The 14,219-nt window shown below is 46.2% G+C and overlaps 6 protein-coding genes across 6 annotated transcripts; 1 reads left to right on the top strand and 5 right to left on the bottom strand.

Annotated features, from left to right (window-relative positions):
- Positions 1 to 151: 151 nt before the first annotated feature.
- On the top strand, positions 152 to 2,021 carry EDB82DRAFT_556950 (alkaline-phosphatase-like protein; the record flags this gene model as incomplete). The annotated part of the gene is made up of 4 exons (XM_065609685.1): positions 152 to 280; positions 343 to 705; positions 772 to 1,575; positions 1,632 to 2,021. 4 exons carry the CDS (start codon positions 152 to 154, stop codon positions 2,019 to 2,021), a joined length of 1,686 nt encoding a protein of 561 aa, XP_065465107.1.
- A 1,221-nt stretch (positions 2,022 to 3,242) lies between these two features.
- On the bottom strand, positions 3,243 to 4,158 carry EDB82DRAFT_502269 (uncharacterized protein). Its single transcript, XM_025736456.2, has 4 exons — positions 3,645 to 4,158; positions 3,580 to 3,590; positions 3,426 to 3,535; positions 3,243 to 3,366 (listed from the first exon to the last, which is right to left on the bottom strand). Exons 1-3 carry the CDS (start codon positions 3,939 to 3,941, stop codon positions 3,427 to 3,429), a joined length of 417 nt encoding a protein of 138 aa, XP_025587061.2. The 5' UTR covers positions 3,942 to 4,158; the 3' UTR covers positions 3,243 to 3,366; position 3,426.
- Positions 4,159 to 5,258: 1,100 nt separating this feature from the next.
- On the bottom strand, positions 5,259 to 5,516 carry EDB82DRAFT_525740 (uncharacterized protein; the record flags this gene model as incomplete). The annotated part of the gene is made up of 2 exons (XM_025736454.1): positions 5,259 to 5,344; positions 5,396 to 5,516. The coding sequence occupies 2 exons, from the start codon at positions 5,514 to 5,516 to the stop codon at positions 5,259 to 5,261; spliced, it is 207 nt and encodes a 68-aa protein (XP_025587059.1).
- A 1,169-nt stretch (positions 5,517 to 6,685) lies between these two features.
- On the bottom strand, positions 6,686 to 9,419 carry EDB82DRAFT_576074 (uncharacterized protein; the record flags this gene model as incomplete). Its single annotated transcript, XM_065609970.1, has 4 exons — positions 6,686 to 7,367; positions 7,428 to 7,803; positions 7,863 to 8,570; positions 8,627 to 9,419. Coding segments are annotated over 4 exons (2,345 nt in total), but the record flags the coding sequence as incomplete, so codon positions are not given.
- Positions 9,420 to 10,258: 839 nt separating this feature from the next.
- Positions 10,259 to 12,405, bottom strand: EDB82DRAFT_502260 (uncharacterized protein). Its single transcript, XM_025736451.2, has 3 exons — positions 11,938 to 12,405; positions 10,883 to 11,887; positions 10,259 to 10,834 (listed from the first exon to the last, which is right to left on the bottom strand). Exons 1-3 carry the CDS (start codon positions 12,294 to 12,296, stop codon positions 10,303 to 10,305), a joined length of 1,896 nt encoding a protein of 631 aa, XP_025587057.2. The 5' UTR covers positions 12,297 to 12,405; the 3' UTR covers positions 10,259 to 10,302.
- Positions 12,406 to 12,592: 187 nt separating this feature from the next.
- Positions 12,593 to 14,078, bottom strand: EDB82DRAFT_502259 (uncharacterized protein). The gene is made up of 3 exons (XM_025736450.2): positions 13,594 to 14,078; positions 13,124 to 13,538; positions 12,593 to 13,070 (listed from the first exon to the last, which is right to left on the bottom strand). The coding sequence occupies exons 1-3, from the start codon at positions 13,765 to 13,767 to the stop codon at positions 12,742 to 12,744; spliced, it is 918 nt and encodes a 305-aa protein (XP_025587056.2). The 5' UTR covers positions 13,768 to 14,078; the 3' UTR covers positions 12,593 to 12,741.
- Positions 14,079 to 14,219: the final 141 nt, after the last annotated feature.

The following is a 14,219-nucleotide window of genomic DNA, read 5'->3' as shown; positions in this document are numbered from 1 at the left end:
TGATAGGCAGGTCGAAAAGTCAAGCTACGACAGAACTTGAGGATGTATCGGCACTGGTTAGGTTAGCATACATAAATTGCTTCTTTTCTTCCTGCTGTTAGGGAAAAAAAAAACCAGCGACTCGGATTTGAATGTCATAACATTAACAAAAATGAAGTCATTATACACTTTGTTGGCACTCACAGGCCTCGCGCAGGCCAAGAGACCTAACATCTTGTTCATTCTCACGGATGACCAAGATTTGCACATGGAAAGTGTTGATCATATGCAATATCTCAAAGTGAGTTTTAATATTTTTCAAGATGTTATCTCGGAGTCAGCAACTAACATGACCATCGACAGTCCGATGTTGTAGCAAAAGGTACTACGTACAATCAACACTACTGCACAGTTGCTCTGTGCTGTCCTTCACGTGCAGCTCTCTGGACAGGCAAAGCTGCACACAACCATAACGTCACAAACGTCTCCCCACCACATGGAGGATACCCAAAGGTTGCTGATGTTGGTATCAACGATGACTACCTGTTTCTATGGATGCAAGATGCGGGGTATAATACTTACTACTCCGGCAAACTGTGGAACTTCCATGGTGTGTCTAACTATGATCGGCCTTACGCCCGGGGATTCAATGCCTCAGACTTCTTGTTGGACCCATATACCTACCGATATTGGGATATGAAGATGTCCCACAATGGCGAGAAGCCCGTGAGCTATGCTGGCCAGTAAAATACCGATGTGGTCGCGGACAAAGCATACAACTTGCTCGATGAGGCTCTTTCTCACAAAGACCCATGGTTTCTGACTTTTGCGCCAATTGCACCACACTCCAACTGGGTATTTGATCAGAAGAACAACAAGACATACCTCTCAACCCCCCAGAGTGCTTATCGCCACGAACATCTATTCCATGATTATAAAATTCCCCGAGGAAAATCCTTCAACTCCCTTATTGAAGGCGCTGCAGGCTGGCCAGGAAAACTCGACGCCCTCAATGAGAGCATTATCCTGTACAACGACCATTATCAACGCCAACGTCTCCGTGCACTCCAGTCGGTCGATGAAATGCTGCATGAGTTGGTCCTTAAGCTCGAGGCTGCTGGCGAGATTGACAATACTTATATCTTCTATTCGACTGATAACGGCTATCATATCAGTCAGCACCGCATGCACCCTGGTAAAGAATGTGGATATGATACAGATATCCACATCCCCATGTTCCTTCGTGGCCCAGGCATCAAAGAGGGTGGTGAGATCAATGTCGTCACAACACACACAGATATTGCATCTACTATTATGAAGATTGCCGGGGTTGACAAGCAAACCGATGGTGAACTTATGCCTCTTTCAGAGTCTGGGCAGAAAAATGGTAGAATTGAGCATGCTGCTATTGAGTACTGGGGTCATGGAGTACCTGAGGGTCATTATGGATTCTCGAGTGATGAGAACTTTGAAGCAGGAAAGTTCGTCAACTACTACGTGAACAATACTTACAAGGGTCTTCGTATGTCGAACACTGATTTCAGCCTCTATTACTCAGTATGGTGCACTGGAGAAAGAGAGCTGTACAACCTCAAGGTGAGATATGCAATCAATATTTACTGGTCATAAGGTACTGACATGTTTCTGTCTAGGATGACCCTGAGCAAACTGTCAACTTACTGTCTAACTCGTACGAGGTTCACCTTGCAGCAGCGCAATTTAATGTTGGAAAGAGGCCCTTGCATGCAGTTGTTTATCGTCTAGACTCCCTCATCATGGCCATGAAATATTGCAAGGGTAGGGTATGCTCACGCCCCTGGACCGTACTTCATCCCAAGGGTGATATTTCATCCTTGGACGAAGCTTTGCATACCAAATATGATGCCTTCTACGCTGCTCAGCCCAAGATGTACTTTGAATCTTGTGAAGCGGCTTTTATTAAGGAAAAGGAGAGCAACGAACCTGTCGATACTTGGAATGAACCAAGGCTATCTAAACAGGATGAACCTGATTATGGTGACAATTGGATTTTGGCTATATAACAATGTGGCTGGTTGTTACAGATGTAATAAATAAGATGGATGAGATTTGTGCCTTAAATGTTTATCTCCGAGACTGCTAGTTTATAATCATAAAACAAACCGGTCAATATTACAATCAGGCTGCGGCTATGTAAGACTTTCATTGAGGCTAAGAACTGGCGCATGAATGTTCAGTGACGAGTAAACGGTTAGGTTGGGCGGAATCCCTTCTTACAACTTCATCTTTTGCCACACGTAGTGATAGATTATTGGTAGCCTCATCTTATACCTTATACCTGAGCCCCTCTGTACAAATCCCCACGCTGATTCTTCATTGGACAGAGCACATTTTAACGACAATTACCCATGGATCCGTTCCGTTTCACTCGACTACGCAATATGGCTATTTGACCACCAAGCTCCTTTATGGAAATGGAGCTATAGATTCACCAGTCCTATATCTTCTATTTTTGTTCTTGCCGACATTATCGGTATGCAAGATTACAAATTTTCTGGCCAAAACGACATAAGTGATAGGGGAAACAATATTTGTCATAATCAGTGTTAGTCGGCAACTGCTCTTGTATATGTTCACCTATTTGCTGTGCTCCTCTCACTTCGAGGATGAAGTGGCTGGCACACCGCATCCAGCATGATGAAGACCTGACAGCTCAAGATTATGCTACATGTTTCGGCTCACATGTGGAATCTTATGGCAGAAGAAGTCTGAAACTCAGTCACAACATCGCTATGGAGCGACAAGCAACATTTGCTATGTGAGGATTGAGGCATACTTGTGTGGATAAGCCTGGATGCAGTCAGTTTCCGTATTCTCCCCATTCAATGTGCGGGCTCGACCCAGTGATACAATCGGAAACAGATGAGATGGAGTTTGAAATCCTTAATGTGGATGTAGAGGCAAAGAATCAGTTGGAGAAGGTGGTTGTCATGTTTCGAAACTTTGTGCTATATGGGCACTAAACAACTATTTCGACCAAGAGTGACAGTTCTGACATCGACGATACAGAACTCGATAGGCTGAGAACGTTGCGTGGATGAATTTTACCACCAGCGGGTTTTGGACTTTTGGAAGGACATATGAGGAAACAGGATGCAGGTTGCTCAGGATACCGTGGCCCAAGGATGGGGCAATAAAGATGGGCTGGATGATTATATCCAAGTTTCAACTTGTGAGGAGGCAATACGACAAATAACAGACAGTCTTGGGGATTGTGAAGAGGATTCCATTAGAAGTATACGACGGTTCCAGGGTATTCAAATAATAAATGCATAGTGGTTCATCCAAGCATCGTCTTTACGTATCCTACCAAATTCTAATACCGCCCAAAGATTGAATATATAGAGTCTTAGCACACGAGGCAAATAGTCAGTCAGGTATTTGTGGATTGAGATAGTATATCTTACCTCACCAATGCTTGATGGTCATTTGCCCATCGAACTGATAAAGTTGGCCATTATACTCCCATGTTCCGACTAGCTTGTCCTGACCATCAACGCACTGAGTAATAATGTTTCTATACTTATTAGCTTGGTCAATAAGAAACTACAAGTGTCATACTCAGTAGCGTCCTAGATAAATCAGACCTGTCAGCAACAGTCATGAGTCTTTATTGAGTGGCATACCCAGCAGTCCTTAAATCCCTTTTGACCTCCAGTATTCTTACGGCTCAGGGCGACATTAAGAGCGTACTCTGTAAAGCGCGGCGAGTCCTTCTTGGGAGATTCATAAACATACTTGGCGAAGCCTTGTGTTGTACAGACCTGCTGGTAGGCACAGTCTGAGTTGCTACACATCTTCTGACGAGCATCCCAGTAGGCATCACGCACTTTGCGTAAATTGCTATTAGCTCCACCTAGACAATCCGCCGCCAATGCGGATGTAGCAAAAAGTGCAAGGACGGGGAGTGTAATGAGTTGCATGTTGGATAGTTGAGAGATAGAGCGACTTGGAATATGAGGATGATCTGGTTTTCCAAGTTAAAATTGTGGTGGATTGACCTGGCTTTATAGCTATTTGCAGACCAGGATAATATTGATAGTGTAGGTAGTTAGTGGTGTTGATTGGTCTATCTGTTGGAATCATTAGTTCACGGAAGAGAAGCTACGTTCAATCTCATGGCTATAAATTGGCTTACTAGGCAACCCCGATTAGATTCTTACTGAGCAATTCCCAACAGGTCTTTCTTACAGGGGACATCCTCGTGATTACTGAAATTGAAACCGATGCGGCTAGTCTCAGTAAGCAACACCGATTTTACGGGAATAAATTTGCCAGCTTATTGCCGTACTCTAACGGTCAGTCACCTGATGTCGCGCTTTATCAGGCGCGTTACCTAGACGAGGCAAGCTAAACTCCACCGCCCTCGTTGTCGTCGTCGTTGTCGGCATGAAGATCGTCAATGTGTAACTGGGCTCTCCTCCTACCATATGTTTTGTGTTCATGGCTACATGCTCAACGGGCCAAACGACCACCGATTGCTTGTCCAGTGGTGCGGCTACACAAAAGACCCGGCCACATGGGAGCCGTACGCTAAAGTCTGGACTCCCAGACATGAACTCTTGCAGGACTATTTCCACAAGCAGGGGCGGGATCTACCCCTAGATCTGGAGGCGCACGTATCTGATACGAGCGATGAGGAGGAGCCTCAAGAAATTGAGATCAAGGTGGAGAACGATGACTGAGGAGTCAGAGGCCACCACTCATCAGGATACGTCTTTCAACGAGATTACGTTTGACAAAGCGACAAGAGGACATTGAGATGCTCTAGCAACGCCCCAAGGTCTGCTGACGTTGAGATTCCTAGTAGGCTGGATCAATGCTAAAGACGAAATGAGGGGTGGATATCGGTATATTGGCCTGGAGTCTGAAGCAGGAACTCTTGACATCCACTTGCCTGTTCATTTAGATCTACATTCTGGAATTGTACTATTCATTGTTTCTGTGCAGTTGATGCGCACAATAAACGGCTGCATATATACGAATCCATGTCACCATTACCTAGTTCTTACGAAGACAGTAAAGTACAAGCAATGAGCGTTTATTCTAGAGTAACGGTACAGTAACATAAGCTGGCTATCGTGGCAAAAAACACCACAACTCATTTAATCTCGTCGTTGTTTATTACAGACTGAAGATGCGTAGTACCACGGTAAAACATCACCCCTTCTACCCCAAAGACGAATCAATCCTGCATCTGAAATATACTCGGACACATATTGTCGATTATTCGTGGATGCTTAGTTGCAGTCATCGCATTGAATCAAGCAAGCTGTCATGCATCCAGTTCGCTGGAGGGCGGATTTGCGGTCAGGTCCGCCATAGTCTACGTTGCGTTAGCTCTATCCTCACGTCTGTTTCGAGCTACTTTACTTACTGCTGTGACACTCGGAGGTGCATGTAAGGCAAGATCCCTGGAAAGGAGCTCCGGCGCTGCAGCCAGCCATGACTGCAGACACGGAAGAAAGAGCAAGGATGATAAAAGATGTGGGCTGCATTTTGAAAAAATATGTGATTGGTAAGATGGTTGTTTTAAATTGACTGATAGAGATTGAGTTGCTGGTGTTGTGTCTAAGACAGTTGAAGGATGTTATAGGACATTTATATAAGGATAGAAGACACCGCTTCGACTTGGCCCATAACTCATGATTTAACATTTAGACATAAAAATAAGCACTAAATGTTAAACAAATCCTTATTTTCTTATCAATCGCTCATATACCAATCGGATCTTAACATCAAATATCCTACATCCCATTACCCACTTTCTATTATATAAAATATCCACATCTCGGATCCTTCAGCATCGCACTTTACTTTTCAGCTAGGCACACAATGTAGATCTTGTGGCAATGCCTCATTTATCGGCCCCTTCAGGATCTGATAAGTGGGAAAATGGCTTATTTGTCTCACATGAGGTCACATTTAATCCTATTTCCTACAGCTCACATCCCGTTTAAGTATAAGATTGTGGGTTATATCACCGGATCCACTATGTAGGAAGAACTTTCGTACTTTTATTAATCCCAAAGTGATGCCAGTGGATCTATTTTGCTTACACGGGATGCCACTTACGGATGTGAGCGATGGTCCGGCGGCATGTTCCGGAGAATGACATCGTCATAAGTTATACATTTCTCCACATCCCCGGCTCCGCAATTCTGTTCCTTCAATGGAGAGGCCTGGAGAACCCGTTCCCCGAAAAGAGTCCCCGACTTGAATGACCTTGGTGTAGGTAGACGGTAAGAAACAGCTTTGTAATATTGCTTTGCCCTCAACCACAATAGATCCTCTATTCCGTGGAGCTAGTCTGGTGTATACACCTTCACTGTGGACAATAACACCATCAAAATACTTAGTCCCGCGAAGGTCTATAGGCAAGTGTGTAGAAATATCTACTGTGTAGCTAACGTACGTTGAAAATTGACTGGATGACGAGATGGAAGTGTGGTAGATAAAAGCGATGTTGGGTCAGACGAAGCACAGCTAAAAGAATCCTGATGGACGATCAGTCGAGAATGTCACTACCAGACATACTGTAAAGTCAAATAATTCACATTCGGCATTCGAACACGCGACTTCGAAAGAAGTCGAATTCGTCACAGCCATCAAGAGCACACTACATGTCACGTGTTAGGGGGTCTGAGATTCTCTGTCAATTGATCTACTGACAGAAAGCCCGTAATGAGGCATGGTCAGTCCATCATCTAAAGAATCCAGGACAAAGGTCCCAGCCTCTGACAGGAAGCCACCACGAGAAAACAGCTGTCTTGGTTCTACGGCACCACTGCATCTCGATACTTGGGTACCTCGTTATAATCTTCCACAGATCGCATGTTCCGGCCCCGGGAACACTATTTCGCGACACATTTTTGTTTTCCTCAACCCTCATAGCTTTCATCATAACCCTCTTCGACATTTCCATACTGATTGCCAGTAGCTGACAACACCTCCCACATTGATTCACCCTCTCCGAAGATGATGGAGTATGCCAATCGAGCGTAGTGCTCAGCGGGTTGGACCAGCTGCGGGTCGATCTCATCGTAACACTCGATCAACTGGAAGAAGAGCCATGGGACATGGAGTTCCATCATTCCCCAGTGCTTGACCTCGAAGCAAGACTGGCCGCGGGCATCTCCGGGTGTAGTTGCGTAGATCACAAAGCCCATTGCCTCGAGAGCCTTGATGAGCATTTCGGCAGCTTCAACAAAATCTCCATCCTGGCGGCAACGGATTCCAACGTACCCGTAGATATCGCAGAGTAGCCAGCGAATCTGTTTGGCAGGTTTGCCTCGGTACGTCTTTTCGACAGCCTTCAGCAGCTTGACGGCTTTGTCCAAGTCAAAAGGCTGGTCCATGGGAAGTTAGTCCATGAAGTCGCCGTGGAGCTCCTGGCGTTGAACCCGCACGGCCTCGGTAGTCTTGCATCTATCCTTGCACAGTTCGCAATCACACTCAAATCTCCACTTGGCCAAGTTCTCCTGGACACTCTTGTGTGACTCGTTGAACTTGGATGCGCGGTAGGAAAAGGTTAGCTCTGTGCCAGCAGGAACGTCGCGCGCGGCACGAACAATCTGCATGTCGCCGATGAAAGAGCGTCGACAGTTGCCGACACAGGAGTGGTTGATCCGAGCTGCGAGGAGCCAGAGACCGGCAGTGGTGAAGATGGGACGTTCTCGGGATGAAGGAGTCTTTTTGCCACTCCAGATGATGTTCTTGCAAAAGTCGCGAATTGTTGTCGGGGAACCGAATGAGTTTAGGGAGAGGACCTTCTCCACAAGGAAGCTATAAATGTCATCGTCAGTAAACGTTTTTATATGGAAGCGAAGTAAAGCTAAACTTACGAATCGACAACGGGAGCTCCGTCACAGTCAGTAACCGTAACTTTTTTGAACCCCCCTTCGAAAAGACTTTCAAAGGCAGATTTAGCCTCTCGATCGTGGTACAACTTCTGGACGACCTGAGACCAGAGATTGGCAGATCCGCCCGCGGTGATGCGCTTGGTATCGAAGTTCACCATGTAGGAGATACGGTCCAAGAGGCGAGTCTCGTCTATGAAAGAGTAGGCAAATGCCTTCTCAACGAGAAGTAATTCTCCTGCTGATACAGACTTGGTGGTAAAGAGCCCGCGTCCACGACCAGGCGAGTCCCGAATCTCAACGGGAGTAGGGAATGTAGCGCAGTCAATCAGAGGGGGCCCTTCTGTTGCCTTGGCTTGTTCATACACCTGTTTGAAGTTGTATTTTCCCGTGCGTTGTTCCTGCAGTCTAGACTTGACGCGCTGCATCGTCGACTTGGCCACCACACTGTCGGGAAATGCATCCAAGACTGTCTGGAGCACCGCTTCGCACTCCTCGAATCGTTGAAGGTTGTAGAGGGCACTGTAGTGGCGAAACAAAGCCTTTTCGGAAGGAACGCTGGGGTCGTAAGCTTGCGTGGCATCTGAAAGTGCCTTGGCAGGCCGACCAAGCTTGAGGTTCGTAAGCGATCGGTTCAGGTGAGCAAGTTGCTTGTCTTGGAGAGTATCCGCCTCGGTAAGAGCCTGCGTGTACCTGTTGCGTACTCAATTAGCCATGTTTGTGAAAGTGTTTGTGATGAGTTGGCTTACTCGAAGTGGGCGTCACCCCATTTTTTGTTGCGAAAGGCCTTGTTACCATTCTCACGGTAGCCAGAGCTGTTCTTCTTCTCATCCATGATCGAGTCGCCCCTCCATTTACTAGGGATTCTCTCATCACCATGAGGTACGCCAATGATGTCGCTGGGGTGGTCAACACGCAATGAATAGTAGGCTGTCTGTTTCTCGAGTGGCCCATTAGAATCGCTGTCGAAAGCTCGCTGGAAGTAAGGATCCTTGACAATGCAAAATTTGTAGTCGAGAATGGTGACATAGCAGGAGATCTGCTTCTCCTCTGGCTGTTGAAACAACCGCAGCAAGATACCTGTGCCGTTCTCGTCCTCGGCGGCTGCCAGAATCGACTCGGTACGGTCTGTGGGTGACAAAATGTGGAGAAGAACCTTTCGTCCGCGATGGTGAGTTTCAAGTTGCATCTCGGAAATCTTGATCGGCTTCAGATCTTTCTCCGCGATAGTACACGGCGGGTAAGGCGCAGGCACCTGAGTGATGGGGATACCCTTGTTGTACTCGTCGAGGATCTTTGAGTTTGGGAATGGGAAGCGGGTTCCAAGAATCTTCTCAAAGATACCCGAGCCAGGGGTCGATAAGGGCGCAGTGAGGAACCTTGCCATAAGTTTCCCAAAGAACTGGGTGTTGAGATCAGACGCGGAGGGGTGATCTTTGACAAGCTGGCCTTTTTTCTTCATGGACTTGGCCGTGACCTTTTCAATTTTCTTCACCCACTCATGGATGTTCTTTTCGTCCGGACCGTTGAGGAGGTCCATCGCGACGGCGATATGAGTTTCTGAATGGTGAGTCGATGGCAAAGGCTCGAGAGGGTGTGATGCTAAAAGATGGAAAGATTAAAGGATGCGGGGGTTGGGTTGGGCAATAAAAAGTGGAAGGGGAAGGAATCAAATTGAAGGGGAAGAAGCCGAACGGGTGTCAGTGGTGATCGCGTCAGGTGCTAAGGCAACGACGGCTGCGTGAATTGATGCCGCGTTTTCAGTCACACGTGCACTGGCAAAGAATGACAGCAACTGCACACAAGCGCAATTTTCAGGTCACACAACGGCACTGCGCATCAGTAACAGAGATGGCTGGCTTTGTACGGGACTGTATATTCGAATCGAGAGTGAAATGTGCGCTGCCGTCGAGGATCGTTTCCGGCTACTTACGTTTCTAGTTTCATCAGTTCTATTGGCCAGTAAAAGTTTTCCATCGACTCTATTTTAGACCTTCCTAATGTCAACGTTGATTCCGGATCAGTCGTTCTCGTTTTCTTGGTTCAGTCATTGTCATGACTCTTACCATATTTTTATCGGCAAGTAACCTGGCAGCCATGCATTTTACATTAAGCCAATGGCGTTTTACTACGTTACCTAAGGGGAAATCACCGCAAACAAATGTATTCGGAACGACAAAGTCATTAAGATTGCCTCATCATGTGCCTGGGGTCCTTCGCTTCTGCTATGTGCTCCGAGTACAGTCATTCCAGCCTGAAGTAGTAGTCCAACCGCGAATATAAACATGTTGTTCTGTGCAAAGCCACGCTGAACTGCTACATCCATCGGCGACGACTGGGATTTATTCACAGGTACTAAGCACGCAAAACGGTTGTGCGCAGCCGGGGATCCGTTCCGGAGTAAATGTGTAACATCAATTACTACCTAATCATTACAAGTGACAGCTGCATGATTGTCTGTTTTGTGATGGAGATTAACATCCGGACCTTCTTGCGTATTCGATATCTCATCTGTATCCGAATGTTGGCATCCTGTCTTCTGTTTTAGTAATGACTCAGTCGGAGTGGCTTCTCTTGTTCCCTTCCCGTTCTCCGACTTGGGATCGACAGCGAAAAACGTAGATATCTCACCGTCACCTTCCAACCCACTCCCTTGTCGTCGCAACATCAGTCGAATGTTTCCAATGTTCTTGGACAGAGGCTCCGCTCCTGACGTTTCCGCAGTAGGGATGACAGTGTCCAGGTCTGGGTTCCTTGTTGTCCTCAAAATAGTCGAGAAAGAGTTTGCATACGATGCCGAAGCTGATTTAATGCATAACAATCCATAGATGACAATGATCATAGAGAACAGTATGCCTATACCGTAGGCAATAAATAAGTTTCGAGGTTCATATGAAAAGGCGTTCTGTGCTGAAAACCGCGTGATAGGACCGTAAGATGCTGCAGTGTCGTTTTGCCTGTTGGTATTGTTAAATGAAGTTCTGATCCATAGCCTTTATACTTACAGAAACTGAGAGTCGCTGAAGATACTTATGGTCACATTGGTAAAAAGCTCCTCTAGCGTATCAGCCATAGACATTTCCTTTATCGGAGACTTTGGTTTCTCGCGATGGAAAGAATGCATATCCGGCAAGTCGTCAAGAGTCGTAGACCATATCATTGTGCGCTGTACTCCGTATGCATTGTTACCAGTATGCCATCTAGCTCCGAGGAGTAATCCTCCCATAGCATTCATGAGCGAGAGGTAAGCTGTGACAGGATTGCAGCGGTGTAATTGTCTCCCGAAACGACACTCATCACCGTCCCTGATTGTTACTCCGTTCAATTTCTCGATTTTGTATTTGATGTCCTGCAGACCATTGTCGAATGTGAAGTTGATTGAGTATGACGAGTTGTAGAGCTGACATTTAATTGTATTCTCAGCTCGCCAACTCAGTCTGTTCGGTGTTACGACGTAGAACGAAGCGGGATCGGTCTTACCCTGATATCGAAACATTTTATATGCAGTAATATCAAGACTTGCTGCCCCATCAACTCGAGTAGAATTCAATGCTGCGTGCAGCCCTTCGATGGCATACTCTTCCCACGTTCTCCCATAGGAAGATTCAGGCGTCGTGTAGTATATCGAATCGGTAGGGACAAAACCAACGTATGTCACGTTCCCATATAATTTTGAATAATCCTCGATGATTTTGCTTACATTGTCTGTAAATGAGCGGTTGTCTGGGGTATCGCATGATATTGAAGGACCGTAAAAGTCGACGGAATATGAAGAGTTCGGGAAGGGAGCAGGTATATTTAGAATAAAACCCAGTGTTGCGACCGGTAAGAGTAGTCTGGAGATATGGGCTGTGTGCATGACAGTTGTGTTACTCTTCCAACCACCGAACCAAAGACTCTTGTCGTAGTCGATATGTGGAATGAGACTTTCGATTACTGTGATATTTGGCTGTGATGATATTTCTATGCTTAAAGTAGCAGGTGTGATAACTGCGATCAGTGGAAGGGCCCTCAGTAGACGTTAGCAACAAATCATATTTACTTCAGATATTCTACTTACCAGGCTATGACAGCCACAATTGTAAGAGCCGGTGCAGCAGTCCACAACTCTAAAGTGGTCAAATCCCAAGCATTATGCGACACCCCAAATAGTGAGTCAAGGCCATTAATCGTAACAGACTTGGACCGTAGCGTCCGCCAAAGAATCTGTATGTATGCAATTCCAATCGCTGCTGATAATAATGCTCTCACAAGAAAGGCTATTCCAGTACCGATACGTAAGAACCATTCTTGTTGATTTTGACTTTGGACGATTCGATCATTTAAATGTTCGTAGAATAGATGATGGCCAATGGCGAGTGCTATTCCAGACAGAAGACTGCCAGTCATTAGGATGAAGGTTAATTTATGTTGCGGCATTTTGTCGCTTTGATTGTTATCGACTACTGCTATTCCTCAATTGGAACCATGCGGCTTGGACGGATCCGAGTAACGATTGAAGAGCTAGATACTGTGAGGAAAGGTTATGAATAAGGATCTGACAGGAACAAGAATCTGCCTGATACTAATGACTATATAGATAAGCAGTGAACTCAGCCTGGCGCTACATTAGTACAAGTCTGGGCAATGATCTTCGTCAAAAGAAACAGGCTGTTCCCCCTGCTATTTCCCTACAGCAGGGCTGTGCCAACAGTAAAGATGACTGGCCAGTATACTGCATTGCCAAGACAAGCTGCATTGAATCCTTCGCATATAACACTACTGCCTGAGATGTGACGTCAAAGAAAACAATGAAAACATGCATAGACAAATGAACAGACATTCAATTTATTATTTTGGCAGGTCGCCATGTCTCACACTACAATTACTCCCACTTGGACTTGTTCTTCTCAACAAACTCCTTCCAAGTAATCGGCTTCTCATCAAGCATGTCCAAGCTCTCCTTCAGGTCAGCCCCACCATAGTAGCCGGGGTCCTCCAATAGCATCATGTTCTCTGTCAGTTCGTCCGCAATAGCTGCGGGAAGGAATGTCTTGAATACGTCGGCGGGAACTTGGTTGAAAGTAGCAGGCTTGCCCATAACCTCGCTAAACTCGGAGACGATTCGGTTGGGAGTGTAGTAATCTGTGGCTGCAAAGATGCGCTTGTTGATGGTACCGGGGAAGTTCTTGATGGCAGCCTTGACAAATTTGCCTGGGCATATTAGTATGTTGGTCTAGTTATTAATTGAGGTTTGTGAAACTTACCCATATCGGCCTGGACATCAAAGATAGGTACTTGAGTCTTATCACCATGGCCAGGCAGAGCCCAAGCATAGCTACCATCCTCATTCTTTCGAATCGAGGTGAATAAGTTGGAAGCGAAGAAACCAGGGAGAACAAAAGTACCGGGAACGTTGATCTGACGGATGTACTCCTCAATCTCGGCCTTGCCCTCGAAATGCTTGATGTGGGTAAGACGACCGTTGCTAATCTTGTTGGTATCGAGAAGAGATGAGAAAATAAGCTGCTTCACACCTGCAGTCTTGCAAGCATCAGCGACAGCCTTTCCTTGGGCAATCTCGCCATTTCCGCTGTTAGTTTCCCAGTAGTTTGTGACCAGGAAGACAGTGTGAGCGTCCTTGACGGCGGGAGCGACTTGTTCGGCTGTGTTCATGTCGGCCTGGTGAAAGTCAGTATGAGCGAGCTATTGGGTAGAACGCAATTGGAAAACTTACAGAAACGACTTCAACACCCCTTGCGGCGAGCTCTTTGGCAGCTGGCTTGGAGACATCACGGGTGATGCCACGAATCTTGAACTCTTTGGAGAGAGCGGGGTCGTTGAGGATGGCGCGGACGACTGAACCGCCCTGGTTGCCAGTGGCGCCGAAAACTGTAAGAATCTTTGACATTTTGGATTGATTTAAGTAGTGGATGATTGGTCTTTAGTCGAAGAGGTGTTTGAATGATGTGAAGCTGAGAGTGTGAGTTGGTATTGAATTGACTAATGGATGGGAAGGATGAGTATTCTTATAGTGACACAACACTGAAGCCATGATTTCACATGCACCTTCAATTGGACGCCTCGCGAGTTCCCAGAGCTCCGAAAGCCACAAATCCTACAGAGCACAATCCTCCTTCCTGGACCACTCACTCAGCCTTAGTAACCAGACCAGAGGCTGAATAATTTCGCATAGTGACATAGTAAGCACTATGAAGGATTCGGCCTCGGGGAATGCCAAGACATCGAGCTGCAGCCCCGATTAGATGGAGCAGATACTCGCCAATGTTATTGGAGGGAATAATTGTTAGTGGAAATATTTATGGAGATGAGAAATGACAAAGCAACTTAGTCAACCTTGTT

The sequence above is a fragment of the Fusarium venenatum genome, assembly GCF_020744135.1.
Source record: "Fusarium venenatum strain MPI-CAGE-CH-0201 chromosome Unknown EDB82scaffold_2, whole genome shotgun sequence".
Taxonomy (NCBI): domain Eukaryota; kingdom Fungi; phylum Ascomycota; class Sordariomycetes; order Hypocreales; family Nectriaceae; genus Fusarium; species Fusarium venenatum.
Note: the sequence above shows the minus strand (reverse complement) of the source record. Positions and strands in the feature narration are given on the sequence as shown.

Coding starts and splice junctions, on each gene's coding strand:
- EDB82DRAFT_502260 (XM_025736451.2), bottom strand. CDS start 12,296: ATGCCGCAACATAAATTAACCTTCATCCTAATGACTGGCAGTCTTCTG. Junction 11,888..11,937: donor ATTGTGGCTGTCATAGCCTG/GTAAGTAGAATA, acceptor ACGTCTACTGAG/GGCCCTTCCACTGATCGCAG. Junction 10,835..10,882: donor TTCAGCGACTCTCAGTTTCT/GTAAGTATAAAG, acceptor CAATACCAACAG/GCAAAACGACACTGCAGCAT.
- EDB82DRAFT_502269 (XM_025736456.2), bottom strand. CDS start 3,941: ATGCAACTCATTACACTCCCCGTCCTTGCACTTTTTGCTACATCCGCA.
- EDB82DRAFT_502259 (XM_025736450.2), bottom strand. CDS start 13,767: ATGTCAAAGATTCTTACAGTTTTCGGCGCCACTGGCAACCAGGGCGGT. Junction 13,539..13,593: donor GGGGTGTTGAAGTCGTTTCT/GTAAGTTTTCCA, acceptor GACTTTCACCAG/GCCGACATGAACACAGCCGA. Junction 13,071..13,123: donor TGATGTCCAGGCCGATATGG/GTAAGTTTCACA, acceptor TAATATGCCCAG/GCAAATTTGTCAAGGCTGCC.